General features: G+C 37.7%; 1 protein-coding gene across 8 annotated transcripts in view; it reads left to right on the top strand.

Moving 5' to 3' along the window:
* The window catches only part of Senp7 (SUMO specific peptidase 7), a 119919-nt gene extending 105365 nt beyond the window's left edge, over positions 1-14554 (top strand). For 6 of the 8 annotated variants that reach the window (XM_052157851.1, XM_052157855.1, XM_052157854.1 and 3 more), the window contains 7 exons: positions 3489-3581; positions 4002-4126; positions 5181-5233; positions 8765-8808; positions 9307-9375; positions 10610-10760; positions 12786-14554. In XM_052157851.1, the coding sequence (XP_052013811.1) occupies positions 3489-3581; positions 4002-4126; positions 5181-5233; positions 8765-8808; positions 9307-9375; positions 10610-10760; positions 12786-12929 (679 nt within the window). In that variant the 3' untranslated portion in view covers positions 12930-14554. The other 2 variants (XM_052157852.1, XM_052157858.1) reach the window with 2 other exon arrangements.
* Positions 14555-15169: the final 615 nt, after the last annotated feature.

The following is a 15169-nucleotide window of genomic DNA, read 5'->3' as shown; positions in this document are numbered from 1 at the left end:
CATATTACAGTGCTTTTAGGTACATAGGACTATAAAATATATCGCAGTTCTTTGTCTACATGTATGTCTGTACATACCAGTATCCATGGAGATCAGAGGAGGGCATCAGATCCTTGGAACTGTTGTGACAGACAGTTGCGAGCTGCCATACAGTGCTGGGATTCCAGGTCTTCTGGAAGAGCAATCAGTGCTCTTAACCACTGAACCGTGTCTCTAGACCCTATTTTAATTCTTTAGATGAAAAAAAATGGATTAATTAGGATTGAATATTTAGAAAGGACAAATAGCTAGACATTAGTAGGCCTGGACTTAAATTCTTATTTATTTATTTATTTATTTATTTATTTATTTATTTATTCATCCATTCATTCATTTATTCATTTATTATTTATTTATTTATTTATTTATTTATTTATTTATTTATTTATTTATGTTTTTTGAGACAGGGTTTCTCTGTGTAGCCCTGCCTGTCCTGGAACTCACTCTGTAGACCAGGCTGGCCTTGAACTCAGAAATCCGCCTGCCTTTGCCTCCCAAGTGCTAGGATTAAAGGCATGTACTACCACCACCTGGCTAAATCCATATTTTTAATAAGGATTTTATTGTTTTAAAAATAGTGATTCTGGGCTTGGCATATAGCTCTGCAGGTAAAGGTGCTCACTGCGAAGCCTGATTCTGCCCATGGTGGAAGGACAGAACTGCTTCTGCAGCTCTTCCACACAGGTGCCGCGGCATGCGCACCACGTGTGTGCTTGCTAATGCACACACATAAAGAAGTGTAATAAAAACTTAAAAAGTAAGCACTAAGGACAATCGTAATCCTTATAACCATTGGTAATAACCGTCATAAGATGGTTAAATGAATATACCTTTTAAATTTGCTGTATATTTTGATAAAAAGAATAGGAATATAGAGAATGGATGGTCATTGACTGCCTGCTTTCAAGTCAAATGGTAACAGCTTCATTTAACTGCTGTATTTTTGAAGGAGAAATAATAATTTATAATAATATGTAATAAATGATTATTTATAATTATTATTTTTATTAATAGAAACAAAAAGAAATTAAGTTAGTTTTAAATTTTTGAATGTAGTTTTCAAGTTCCCAAGTTCACTTCTTTCTGGTGTTTGTAGTGTTGTAACATATAACTTATGGTATAAATTGGGACATTTGTGAGAATAACAGAAGGTTCTTTTACTAGTTTATACTGATTAACTAATATATACTAAGGTTGTCTTAGACATACTGGGATTATGGCCGACTTGAAGTGGCTTTGTTGGTTTAGTTTCTGTATTATGGACAAGGCCTGTTAGAGCCAAAGGAAAAATCCACTTTGAAAATAGTTTTGATAAGCAGGTTTAGGAGAAGACATTCTAAAGGAAAATGCTACTGATTAATTTGTTATTTATAACTTCTGATGTACAGTTCTATTTTGTGTATACAGAAATTATCATACAAGTAATCCCACATTATTGAGATCATACAAGTAATCCCACCTTATAAGATTACAATGTAGAAATGATAAATTGGCATACCTTCGTGTGAAGATGTAAAAGTAGGTAGATTCTGCTTATTAATAGGTATGGTGGTTTGAATATGCTTGGCCAAGAGAGTGGCACTATTAGGAGGTGTGGCCTTGTTAGAGGAAGTGTGTCACTGTGGGGGTAGAAGTGGGGGTCCCACTGTGTGGGATCTTCTTCCTAGCTGCCTGGAAAATAGTCTTCTCCTGTTTGCCTTCAGAACAAGATGTAGAACTCTTAGCAACTCCAGCACTGTACCCACCTGGATACTGCCATGCTTCCTACCATAATGATAATGGACTGGACTCAGAACCTAAGCCAGCCCCAATTAAATGTTGTCCTTAATAAGAGTTGCCTTGGTCATGGTGTCTCTTCACAGCAATAAAAACCCTAACTTAGATACTAGGTTTGAAAAAAATTAGCTTATATGTACTTGATTACACAGAAAAATAAAAAAAAAAACCCTGTTACATGAACAATATAGTGTAGGAAAGATGAGATTCACATGTGTGAATGTATGTACATGCACATGTGTGTGCACATAAATACACACATCCCCTGTTGATGCTTAGTTTGATATTTGTGTCTTAATAATTAGTACTCACAAAGAATGCCCTCAAACTAGTTTTAAAGAGACATAATGTAGAAGCAGTGCAGCGAGAGAGGACCACTTTAGTACCAATGCATAACACAGGCCCAGATTACTAGTGTTATCCAACCTGTAGAATACGGTTACCTACACCCTCATTCCTGCAGAGACTTGGCTTTTCTCATCTCCCAACACTTGCTCATCTTGCTGTAGTCTGAAGTTTTCAAGTATGTTCAACCCTTTCATATTTTCTTCTGAAATCTTTTCTAGCACTTGTATTTCACAGTCAGATTCATGGTCATGTTGTTTCCTATTTGTTGGTCATCCGAGCTTTCTGTGAGGTCAGAGTCTTTCTAGTTTCCACACTGTCTCTCCAGCGCCTTGCACAGTGACTAGAAAATAGTAGGAAATAAAAACAGAAGATAATAATAATGCCTATTACCAAATAGGGAGAACTGCTAGATATTTAATTGGGAATTGATTATTAGAACCATTAGATATTTTACAATTAGGAACTGAATAAAAAACTGGGCAGTGGTAGTGCACATCTTTAATCATTTTTGTGTGTTTTCTTTCACCTTCCTTAAATTATGACTTCATTTTGGACAGTTCAGGTCCTTTTTATTACTTGTTCTTAGGGAAGTAATAAGAAACCTGACGAAGGACTGGAAGGAGAGTGGATGAGGGTCAGCGTACGCTTAAGTTCGTCCTGTCATTTCCTCATGTGTGATCGAAGGGAGATGAAGCTTATGTTTAAAATTAAAGACAGGACCCTCATTTCACCGCCTCCGCTAGGTTTTTTTTCTTTCTTTTTTTTTCTTTTTCTTTTTTCGGTTTTTTCGAGACAGGGTTTCTCTGTGTAGCTCTGGCTGTCCTGGAACTTACTCTGTAGACCAGACTGGCCTCGAACTCAGAAATCCGCCTGCCTCTACCTCTCAGAGAGCTGGATTACAGGCATGCGCCACCACCACCACCTGGCTCCACTAGGTTTTAACATGCACCACAGAGCAGGTGGATACTTTTGCAAAGCTCTGGTGATTCTCTGCATTGTTTAAGTGAAGCACAGCAGAAAGCATTAGGGTTGAATGTGCTTGTGCTCCTTGCTGAGCACCTTCTGGGGTCTGAAAAGCATGTAGCAATGTGTTGCCTTTACTCTGTTCATTCCATCACTGTTTATGGTCATCAGATATAAGAACAATGAAATATATTTCTGATATGTTAAAGTACATATTTTAAAGGTGGTGGCTTAATAAATCTAGCATTTTAAGTGTAAAAGGTAGCTTTTAATTCCATAACTTAAGTGTAAGACTTTTACCTTTCAGTTGTATGGCTTAAATTACAATTTAAAAATAAATCTATGTCTTTCCATTTTCCTAGAATGGCTCAGAGGAGACACAGAAGAGTGAGAACATGGACTCGTCATATAAACATTTTTAATAAAGACTACATCTTTGTACCTGTAAATGAATCGTAAGTATTTTTGATTATTTGAAAAACCAGTTAAGGGTTAAGAAAAGATATTTGAGGTATAATCAATAAAAAGGCTATACAAATTCAGTTTTTAGTAGAAAAAAATAACAAATGTCTCCAATGTAATAAATAAGGAAATTGAGTTAATTGTATTAGAATTAAATTCTAATGCAAAAAGTGATGTTATGGGTCTCTTTTACTAATAGAGATTTTGAAAAGAAAATACTGAATGTATGTGGGTAATAAAGCTTGCAGTTTGACTTACAGCCCTGGTACTTGTGGCTGTTCATGTGGGTCTTACAGGAGTTGCTGTAGTGGATGTTTTCACAATAAGTAAAAAGGTTATCATATCTCCTGTCGCGGACGTAGTTCTAGAAGATTCTTCTACATTGCCATTAAGATTGCAGTTCTTTTCTGCAGGTCTCACTGGTATCTTGCAGTCATTTGTTTCCCATGGCTAGAAGAAGCTGTGTATGAAGATTTCCCTCAAACTGTGTCCCAACAGTTCCAGGATCAGCAGTCTCAACATGGCAACAAAATGATAGGTGACATTCAGTGTTAATACACTGTTTTTAATAATAATCACAGTAATAAGCAGATTAAGTGAAATAATATGAAGTAAACAGTCTACCAATTTATTATTAAACATATTAGAAGAATAAAAATGTTGGAAATTTTTACAATACCTAGTATTATACAAAATGTAATTCTAAAATTATACTGTTGATGCTAAGTTCTTTTTTGGATTTGTTTTTTCGAGACAGGGTTTCTCTGTGTAGCCGGGGCTGTCCTGAATCTCACTGTAGACCAGGCTGGCCTCGAACTCAGAAATTCACCTGCCTCTGCCTCCCAGAGTGCTGGGATTACAGGCGTGTGCCACCACTGCCCGGCTTGATGCTAAGTTCTAAAATAGCATTTTAAGAAAATAGCTTCCTAGCATGACTCTGAATTCATGGAGTGACTCTTGAGGCATAGCTTAAATCTCTCATTTATTATACTTCTTATGTACTAATAATTCAGAGACAACATAGACACCCATGTTTCTTCTATCATTTTTTTATGACATCTAATTTTTAAGTAAGCAAATGAACCTCATTTCTTTGAAAAAAATAAAAAAATCAGGTGTTGTTTTGTAGATATAACCTAAATAGCAAGCAAAATTGGTAGCAGTTTTTATTTTTATTATTTTTTTTACTAATACTATCCATAACCTGTAGAGCGGAGGAAGAAACACTGTGGGGACACCTGTTTATTTTCCATTTTTTCTTGTCCTTTTGAGCTTTGAAAGGTAGAAGAACATGACTAGTCAGGTACCCTCCACATCACAGCACACAATTTTATTAGTTCGCTGTGTTTGAAGGTAGTCTTTTCAGAGGAAAGGGGCCCGGCCAATTTTTATTTTAGGTTTCAGCTCTGAGGTTTCTATGTGATAACAACTAGCTCTTACCAATTTTATTCATTGACCAAGTTTTCCCATAATACTGACTATAAAAAATATTTTTTCTCTAATTAATATTCTGGATGCATCTTAAAGTTTAGATTATCTATATTATCTGTGTTAACACACAATAAAACTCATAGTGACTTATTTATTGTTAGATAATGATCCACACACCACTTCAACTGTGTCTACGAGTGCAGAGGATTCTCAAGTGAGTATGTTCTATCCAGATATGAAGAAAGAAAAACACTCATAAAAATTACAAAGTTCATTATAAAATGGGGTCCTACCTAACGGATTGAAATGGGTATTAGTGGCTCATAATTAAATTATGGTCCTTTTTGATTATCTAAACAAGTTTTGGGAAAGAAAATGAAGTTCTTATTGATTTGTTTAGTTTGTGTCTACTTCCTTCCTTGGAAATTCATTTTGTCCTTTAGAAAAATAATGGCACTAAGATGATCATTCAGGAACTTCTAAACAAAATCATTGTCAGCAAAGCCCACAATTGCTTACACTTACCCTAGGTAAATACACTGATTCCTTCTTAGCCTTTGGCTCAGATCAAATGTAGATCAAAACTCCATTTTTTTTTTTTTTTTTTTTTTTTGCTTCTAAGGGAAGAAATGTGACTCTACAGGCTTAATCAGGTTTGAATATGCTTGGCCCAGGGAGTGGGACTACTAGGAGGTGTGGCCTTGTTGGAGGAAGTGTGTCACTGTGGGACTGTGATTTGAGAGAGCTTCTTCCTAGCTGCCTGGAAAGTAGTATTTTTCTGTCTGCCTTTGGAACAAGATGTAGATCTCTCAGCTCATTCTCCAGCACCATACTTGTGGCAGCATACTGCCATGCTTCCCACCTTGATGATAATGGACTGAACCTCTGAGCCTGTAAGCCAGCCCCAGTTAAATGTTGTCCTTTATAAGAGTTGCCTTGGTCATGGTGTCTCTTCACAGCAGTGGAAACCTTAACTAAGACAGAAGTTGGTGCCAAGGACTTGGGTTTTGCTGTGATAGGCCTGACCATGTTTTGTTTGGAGGAATGTGGATTAGAAAGCAATAAAATGCTTTAACTGGGACTTAATGGAGACATCCTAGAAGGAGTATGGAAGATATTGTTGCTGTGGGTGATTTGAACTGTAGGGTCCTGGCTCTAAATGTTTCAGAGGAGAGAAAATTTAATATTTGACCTAGAGATTCTTCTTGTAGTATTTTGATAAAAGAATGTGGCTGCTTTTTGCCTTTGTCCAAAGAGACTACCTGAGACTAAAAGATGAAGAGACTAAGATTAATTGCTTTGAAAAAGGAATTCTCAAAAGAGCCTGGTATACATTCTGTTGTGTGGTTACTAAAGTTCACTCTTATGTAGAGCATTTTAATGAAAAGTAGCAAGCATAGAAAGAAAAAAATTACAAAATGTATGGGTGAAGAAAGAGGAAAGGAGCACCAGGATGTGTAATGAAGTGGAATCCTGTGTTCAAGGATACTAAATAGAATATGGAGTGCTGGCCTTGGGGCAAGATCCCACCCAGCTAAATTTAGGCTTTTCCAGTTAAACAAGGGACTTGGTTATTGTTTTGATTTGGGATTTTTAATCTGAAATGAACTACAGCCCAGAAATGGAGAGCTCAACTGTGATCCAGATCTTGAGGTTGGAAGACACAGGCTTTTGATCCAGATCTTATGAATGGTGGCCATGAAAACATGGTGGCACATACCTTTATTTCTAGGAGACAGACACAAGCAGATCTCTGAGTTCAAGGCCAGCCTGGGACAGAACAAGTTCAAAGTAGAGAAAAGCTTAGGTCCAGATGTGGTGGTGCACACCTTTAATCCCTGAACTCAGGAGATAGGCATGCAGATCTCTGAGTTTAAGGTCAATCTACAGAGCAAGTGTCAGGACAGCCAAGCTTAGGCAGCGAAGGAGTTGGAAAACAGAAAGCTGGTGATAATGAAATAGAACAAGGGGGCCATGTTCCAGCTCCAGCAAGCAGCAGAACTTAGCAGCTTTGGCCATCTATCTCTGGCTTTTGAGTCAAGAGGAGAGGAGACTACTGGATTAATTGATTCCTGTTAGCTGGAGCTAAGAAATTTGTGTTAATTAAGAAGAGACCAGCATCGCTGAGATGAAATCATCTGGGAGGTATTTTTCTGAAAGCACAAAGAACCTGTGTTCTAGAGGTAGCCATGGTACACTGGACTTGTTAATTTGTAAGAGTCGCCCAGGTGGTACTGGTTTTGACATCACGAAGGGGTCATGGAGAGCTGCTGGGGCTTGGCACTGTGAGAGGTCATGGAAGGCCAATGGTGAAGGTGCAGCCTCAGTTGCAATTGCAGGCCGAGGACTGAAGGGGTCATGCAGAGAAGTTGAGGCTTGGTAATGTGAAGAGAGCCTATGAGAGGCCATTGGTGAAGCCTAGTTGCAGTGGAAGACCCCAGTGTAGTATTGGAGATGCCAGTACCGTGTGATGATCTCTAAGAACAGCAGCACCAGTGCTTACAGTGCTACAGAGGGCAGTTGGAGAAATGACCCAAGCCCTTTTGAGAAGCCCAGAAGATCGTGTGTGGTTCCTAGACACTGGAAAAAGAAGCTGTGAAGTTGAAGTATTATTGGATACCCCAAGATGTTAGAGATGTCAGAGCTGTGGGCTATCTGCTGAGGAAAGCTGCTAACAGGGAGTAGAACCAGCCCAAGAGAAAGAAGCATGTTACAGTCAACAAAGATAAAGGAGTTGGAGATCTGAAGAGTGCTTTGAAATCAGACATGGAGATGCTGAGTTTGGAGTTTGCCCAGCTGGCTTTTGGTCTTGCTTTGGTCCAGTATTTCCTTACCATAACATTTTGGAAAGGTAATGTATATTCTTTAGGATGTTGGAGGTATGTAATCTGCTTTTTGATTTCTTAATGGAAATTTCATAGAGATTGCATGAATCTCAGAAGAGACTTTGAACTTTGGACTTTTAACGATTTAGAGACTATTAGACTCTGGGATTTTTGAAGATGGACAAAATGTATTTTGCATTATGCTATGACTAAGTATGGTTCCCCCCATAGACTCATGTGTTTGAGACCATGTGTTTGAATCAGCCTATGGAGGTCAGGGAGTGTAATGTGGTAGTTTGAATATGCTTGGCCCAGGTAGTAGCAGGAAGTGTGGCCGTGTTGAAAGAAGTGTGTCACTGTGGGGATGGGATGTGAGAGGCCTTTCTCCTAGCTTTCTGGAAGCCAATCTTTTTCTGTTTGCCTTTGGAACAAGATGTAGAACTCTCAGCTCGTTCTCCAATGCCATGCTTACTTGCATGCTGCCATGCTTCCTGTCTTGATGATAATGGACTAAACCTCTGAACCTATAAGCTAGCCCTAATTAAATGTTGTCCTTAAAAGAGTTGCCTTGGTCAGGATGTCTCTTCATAGCAATGGAAACCCTAACTAAGACAGTTAAGTAACAGAATGTGTGTAGACACAAGTTATCTTATTTGTCTTTAAGATAATAAATGAATAAAAAGAAACTTTTACGTTGTGGCTTAGACCAGGGCAGAGAGCGTGCCCGAGGTCAGTGTGGACGTGCTTCATCAGTGAGCTTTGGGGAATGGAGTGAGCCTGATTTATTTCAGAGTCATCTGTGGAGGAAAGAATTCTCATTTGTAAATTTAATTTCACTATTTGAAACACTTTAAAGAATGAGCAGCTATTAATGTATTTAAGCTAGCTTAAATTGTAAGAAAAAATTCATGTTATTTCAGAGTACCGAGATGAATATATCAGTACCAAAGAAAATGTGTAAGCGGTAAGTACATGTTCCAATCATCAACGTTTGAAAATTATATGGTTTTTAAAAATTTGTTTATGTGTATAAGTGTTTTGCCTGCATGTGCATATGTGTTCCACATGTGTGCTGGGCATCACTTCAGGAGTCGAAGAGGGTGCTGGATCCCTTGGAACTGGAGTTACAGATAATTGTGAGTTACAATGTGGATGCTGGGTACCAAGCCCCTATCTTCTGCAAGAGCAAGTACTCTGAACTAAAGCCACAATATCTTTCTATTTATACATCCATCCATTTTAAGAAATGTGTGTGTGTGTATGTTGGGGGGGTTGTGAATTCCATGACACAGCCACATATGTGAAGGTTTTAGGGCAGCTTTTTGGAATCTGTTCTTTCCTTCTACCCAATGTCGAAGTGCTAAACTCTCCCACCATCCTGGATGTTTTCTATGTTTGTTTGTACTTTGGTAATCATCTTTATGAGTCTCTCTATATTGATTTCTTCCTTTGTGTTTTAAAGGCCATGTATTCTCATACTAGACTCCCTGAAAGCTGCTTCTATACAAAACACAGTTCAGAACTTACGAGAGTAAGTAACGACACCTTTTACATTCAGCCTGTTATGTAAAATCTCAGCACTTTTGAAACTACCTTCTGTATACTCAACACTAAATACCTTTAATATTACTAAGTCCTGGAGATGGGAGGTGGGTGGCAAAATCATCTTATAATCCAACACTCAGAGGCAGTGTTGCAGCCTGACAGGCAAGAGGACTATGAATTCAAGGTCAGCTTTGAAGGGCCTTGGACTATAATAGATCCTGGTTACAATAAAAAAGAGATTGCTATGATAACATTATGATTATATATATACATATATATATATATATACATATTTACACACACATACATATATATATGTATTACATATTTATATGGTTTTTCAAGATGGTATTTCTTTGTAGCCTGTCCAGACTGTCCTGGAACTTAGTCTGTGGAACAGGCTAGCCTTGAAGTCAGAGATATGCTTGTTTCTGCCTTCTCAGTACTAGGATTAAAGGTGTATGCCATCACTACTGGGCATAATAATTGTATTTTTAACATGTAATATGAACCTGCATATATGATTGCCAACAATGTCCTTTATTATGTATTAATAGTGAAAGATTTAGATTTGTCAAAGATAAATTCAAAAATTGTATTTATAATCGAATAAAACCATAATTTTATGCATCAGTATTACAGATATTGGTGAGTATCCAAAGTAAAACCTGAAAAGAAAGTAGAAACTTGTAAATTCCTATTTGTGTGTATGTGTGTAGGGGATGTCTGTGGCATGTTTGGGTCTGGACCTTGGTGTGGAGGACAGAAAACAACTTCTGACAGTTGGTTGTCTCCTTCCACTCTGTGGGTTCTGGGGGCCTAATCCAGATCCTGAGGCGTCACAGCCAGAACCTTTGATAGGAAGTGCTTTGCCAGTCGGCACTAGAGAAGAATTCTGTAATTTAATATAGGTGCTAGGAAAAACCAATTAAAATTAAAAGCCATGTGTTAGCCTACTTCATAATATAAATAACTTTGTTTTCTGAATTGTGAACATTAAGTTGTTGAGAACTCTACCTTTTATTTGAAAATCACATCACTTTCTTCACAGTGGCATTTATGAAGGTTCCTAAATTACAGTTGTATTGTTGAAAATCTGTCTTTGGAAGTTTAATTTGAAGCAATGGATATTGCAAAGGAGATGTTCTCTTCCTTTGTAGAAAGTGTTGCTGACTGATGAAGGTTTCTCCTCAAGTCACTTTCCTTGTTGATTATTTCAGGTATTTGGAGGTAGAGTGGGAAGTTAAACGAAAAACGCACCGTGAATTTAGTAAAACAAACATGGTGGACCTATGTCCTAAAGTCCCTAAGCAGGACAACAGCAGCGACTGTGGCGTCTACCTCCTGCAGTATGTGGAAAGCTTCTTCCAGGTATGTGCTGACGCAGAGCTTACGTCACAGTTACTGATGTGCGCTTGCAGATTTCTGCCAAGCAGAGAGCAGGGTAAGTAGGCAAGGACACGGGAGAAGACACAGGTCACAGTGACCTAGATAGGGGAATTAGAGAAAAGACATGGAGACCACAGTGACCTAGACAGGGGGATTGGAAAGGTTAAAATGATTTGATTATTGTGTTAAATCCAAGAAATCCATAAATGAACAAAATGGATGAAAACATGAAATACAGAAGATATCAAATGAACATTTTTAAGGTGAAAACATACACAAATCTGTGAAGAACTTACTTGGAGTTTTTAATGTAGTAATACATACATGTGTATGCCTGTGTGATTAGGCAGCTGAGACAAGATGATGAGAAAACAGAAAAACTCTCACTTAAAAGGATAAAACCTTCAATTTTAGGTGGATTGTGGGGATGGTCAGCCATTTGACATTGATACAGTCTTATTCATTGATATCCTAGGATTCACGTGACCTCAGGGCTGCACCTGAGACACACCTGGTAGCACATTAGATACAGCAGAAGACAGAATCAGAGAATTTGAAGGAGACTGAGGACTCATTTTGATATAATTGGAGTCCTAGAGGCCTAGTGAAGGAGCAAGTGGTGCAGATAAAATATGGAAAAAAAAATATCCAGCTGCACAAAGAACAATTTACTTAAGTCGCTCAGACCACCATAGCTGAGGAAGCATAGTTAGAAGCATGGCCATTATTTTCTAGGCCACAGACACTGGACATTGGAGCACAGCAACATTGAAGACAGACCTTTACATGGCAGGGAGCCAAGGCCTCTCACAGCAGCCCATTTAGTTCTGTCACTAGCACTGTCTCTTATGCAGACAGGTATTTGACCAGAAGTCTAGAATTCTGGTCTGCACTTGGGACTTTAATATTGGGGTGTGGGTGTGGGGCTAGGGGTGACACTGCATAGTAAAAGTCACGTTAGAGAAGCCATTGTGTAATTGTTACATTACCCCTTTCTCTTCTACACTGGAACTTCTTTAACTGTGACAGTTTCGACCCTCTTGTGTTGTTTTCTAGTAGATTTTGATTTGAAATATACAGTATCCAGTGGGCCTTGTTAGTGACATATTCTGACTTTGTTATATAATTCCAATTTAAGGTAGCCACAGTCAATAGAATACACTTTAAGTACAGGATCACCATATAAAATTCCTAGGAGAAGAAGGCTCAAAGTTCTAAACCCACACCTTGTGCATTTGTGTACTAATGTAGCAGTGACCAGCTTAAAACATAGGCTTGAGGAACCACTGGATTTCCATAATGAACACAATACAAATTCTAATAAAAGTAGCAGACAGTCAGACAGCAGGCATTGGCCCCTAGGGTCACCGTCAGTGAGTCCATCCTGATGTTCCACAGCAGCCTGTCCTTCTATCCTTGTGCTAGCCTTTCACACAGCACAATCTAAGGTAGCCTTCTATAGCAACCAAAATAGTTAAACACAAGTTAAACAAGGAGAAATGACGTTGTAGTCGTAGCACAACTCTGCCATTAAATTAACCTTATGGAAACGTGGCGGAAGCTGTTTACCCCTACCGGACAACCTTTACTGGGACTTCTCAGGCTTCCAACTCTGGACTCCTTTCTTACCAGGGCTTTCTCCATAATAGTTTAGCAATATTTACATGTGTTCCAAGTAATGTGAATTCCGAGTTTCACTGAATCATTTTTTTTTTTTTACCAATCACAATCGCTCAAACATGTATTATAACAAGGTAGACTATTTAATTTTAATGTTTGCAAGTTAGCAATCGAATGAAAATGTTCTAAAATAGATGGCAACTGTGGTTACCTGAATGAGAAACTGAACACTTACTGTGTTCTTGGGTGAGTGGAGAGGTGTGGTGTGGTGTGGTGTGCAGCAAACTGTTGCTTCTTAAAAGAGCATTTGTGTTGTTTCCTATAGAGGTGAGACTTAAAGCATTTGAAATCCTGATGTCCCACTGAGCTTTCCTTTCCTCTTATTAGGATCCCATTGTTAACTTCGAACTTCCAATCCACTTGGAGAAATGGTTTCCTCGCCATGTAATAAAGACCAAACGGGAAGATATTCGAGAGCTCATTTTGAAACTTCACTTACAGCAGCAGAAGGGCAGCAGCAGCAGCAGCTAGTTAATCTGTGCACACATGGCACACGCTCCCTAAGCTTCCCGGAAAGCCGCTTACCAGCATTTGTGTCAGCTCGTGGAGAAGAACATAACTCACAGCACATCGTAATTGTTGAAATGTGTGGTATCCTTGGGCTCTCACAGCTGAGGGCGATGAAAAAAACACTTATAAGATAGAAATTAAAATGTCAAAACTATGATATTTTTATGACTAAATATGCTTGGATTATGCAATAGCATATGTAATGTGGGAATGTTTTCCTAAGTAATAAACCCATGTGATCTGTACTTCCACATGACTGGGTGTTGATGGGAGGTGGGCTCTCCCTGGTGCCAGCCCAGTGCTTGTCAGGTTCGTTGACAAGTCACACCATATTGTAATTCTATTCTTTGCAGCTCAAGCATGCAGTATGAATACTGTGTATTTTTTTTAAAAAAAGAACTTAGTATCAAGGCTTCAGAAAAATGCCATTCACGGCATCTCTTCTGTATAGTGTGGGGAAAAAATAATCATAAAAAATTTACCCTTTCAAAGTGCAGCTTATTCTCAATTGCTAAATGCAACTCCTTTGCTCTAATTCCCTCCTCCACTTATTTCAATGTCATATAGGAATCTGAGAAATGAGTTCACTTAGTCATGTAAAATGTGAAACAAATTTTAATACCAAATAAGTTTTAAAATACTATGTAGCTAAGCTTTGTTTATTTAAGGTATAGCTATATAAATATTCATTCCTACATTACCCCAAAATGTGTGTATACAGTTTCTATAAAAGATAAAATTGGTATCCTCATAATTTTAACAAAGAGAATACCTTTAAACTTCTATTTATTATTTAGAACCAAATATGTGATTTTATAGTTCCGTTTACCCACTACTCATGTGCAAAGCCAGATTTCTCATTGCTTTTATATTTTTAAGTTATGGTTTTTAAAGCTGTACGATCCTCCGTGGATCTCACATATATAGCACTTAATATTTTATTAAATGTTCAGGTAACAATTCTACTGAATTTATGTGATGATGATGATGATATTATCTAACAGACATTTTAGAATCTTATGCTATCAAATATTTTGAGGGAGATATAATCATACTGTGTTCTCAAATAATGGATTTTAGAATATTATTTTAAACATCTCTTGGATTCACAGTTATAACTGTGTGCAAAGCACTTGAAGCAAAGGTAATTTAAGATAAAACTAAGAAGTCTGAAAGTTTCATTTCCAATCAAGTGACTTGGGATTGTCAGTCAGCCTCTGTGTCCTCGGTCTCTGTAGATCTTGTCTCTTTTCATTGTTCCGAGGTATGTGGCTTTTGGAGATCTCACATGAAAATGGTTATTAGTTGCATAGTTAATTCCCAATTTGTGTGTATTGGGGAGAGTTTTTTAAAAGTGACTATTAATTGTGTTGTATATCTAATTTTGGAAAGCAAGTATGTGAGACATCTTGTAATTACTGAACATTTTTGTTTGTGTGTTTTTCAAAGATACCATGTTCCTTCATCATGTTTTGAAGACTGTTTAAAATTTGTTTTCCTAAATTCAAGTAGAAATGATTTGAGGATATCAGCATTTTGTATTAAACATGTTTTCAATTCATTAAATTGTAATTTTTCCTTAAATATGAAGGACTGCTAGCAGTGTATTTTCAGTTGTATTGTGTCTTGCATATACCACATAATTGGATGTTCAAATTAATTTTTCTTCACATTTAAACATGTATACAGTTAATTTGCATATCTTTTTGTTAAAAGGGAAATATTGTTACTTCAAGTTGAGCAGCTTGATTAGATAAGAAAAGAGTTCCCCAAATCCATAACCCAAAATGCTGCTAAGTGTGGAAGGTCCTGCACGCCAGCGTGTTACCACAAGTGGAGAATGTCATACCTGAACGCATGTGCCGGCTGACAGTCAGAACACTGAGTGTTGTGTAACATCACCTCAGAATATGTATGAAGAGTATATATGAGACATAAATAAATGCCACGTGTAAATTCGGGCCCTTTCCCAAAATATACTCATGCATTTGCAAAATATTTTAAGATTCAAAACATAAAACTCTTCTGCTTCTAGGTATTTCACGGAAGTGATACCCATCTCCAGTCTCCTGTTAGCTCATAGTACAACACAAGAAAATGAACTCCGTGGTCATCACAAGAGCCTTTGTGGTACAAGCCTAGTGTCCTGGTCTGCTTTTCTTTGCTGTGATAAACATTATGATCAAACCAATTTGCATGAA

This window comes from Apodemus sylvaticus, chromosome 15, assembly GCF_947179515.1.
Source record: "Apodemus sylvaticus chromosome 15, mApoSyl1.1, whole genome shotgun sequence".
Taxonomy (NCBI): domain Eukaryota; kingdom Metazoa; phylum Chordata; class Mammalia; order Rodentia; family Muridae; genus Apodemus; species Apodemus sylvaticus.
Note: the sequence above shows the minus strand (reverse complement) of the source record. Positions and strands in the feature narration are given on the sequence as shown.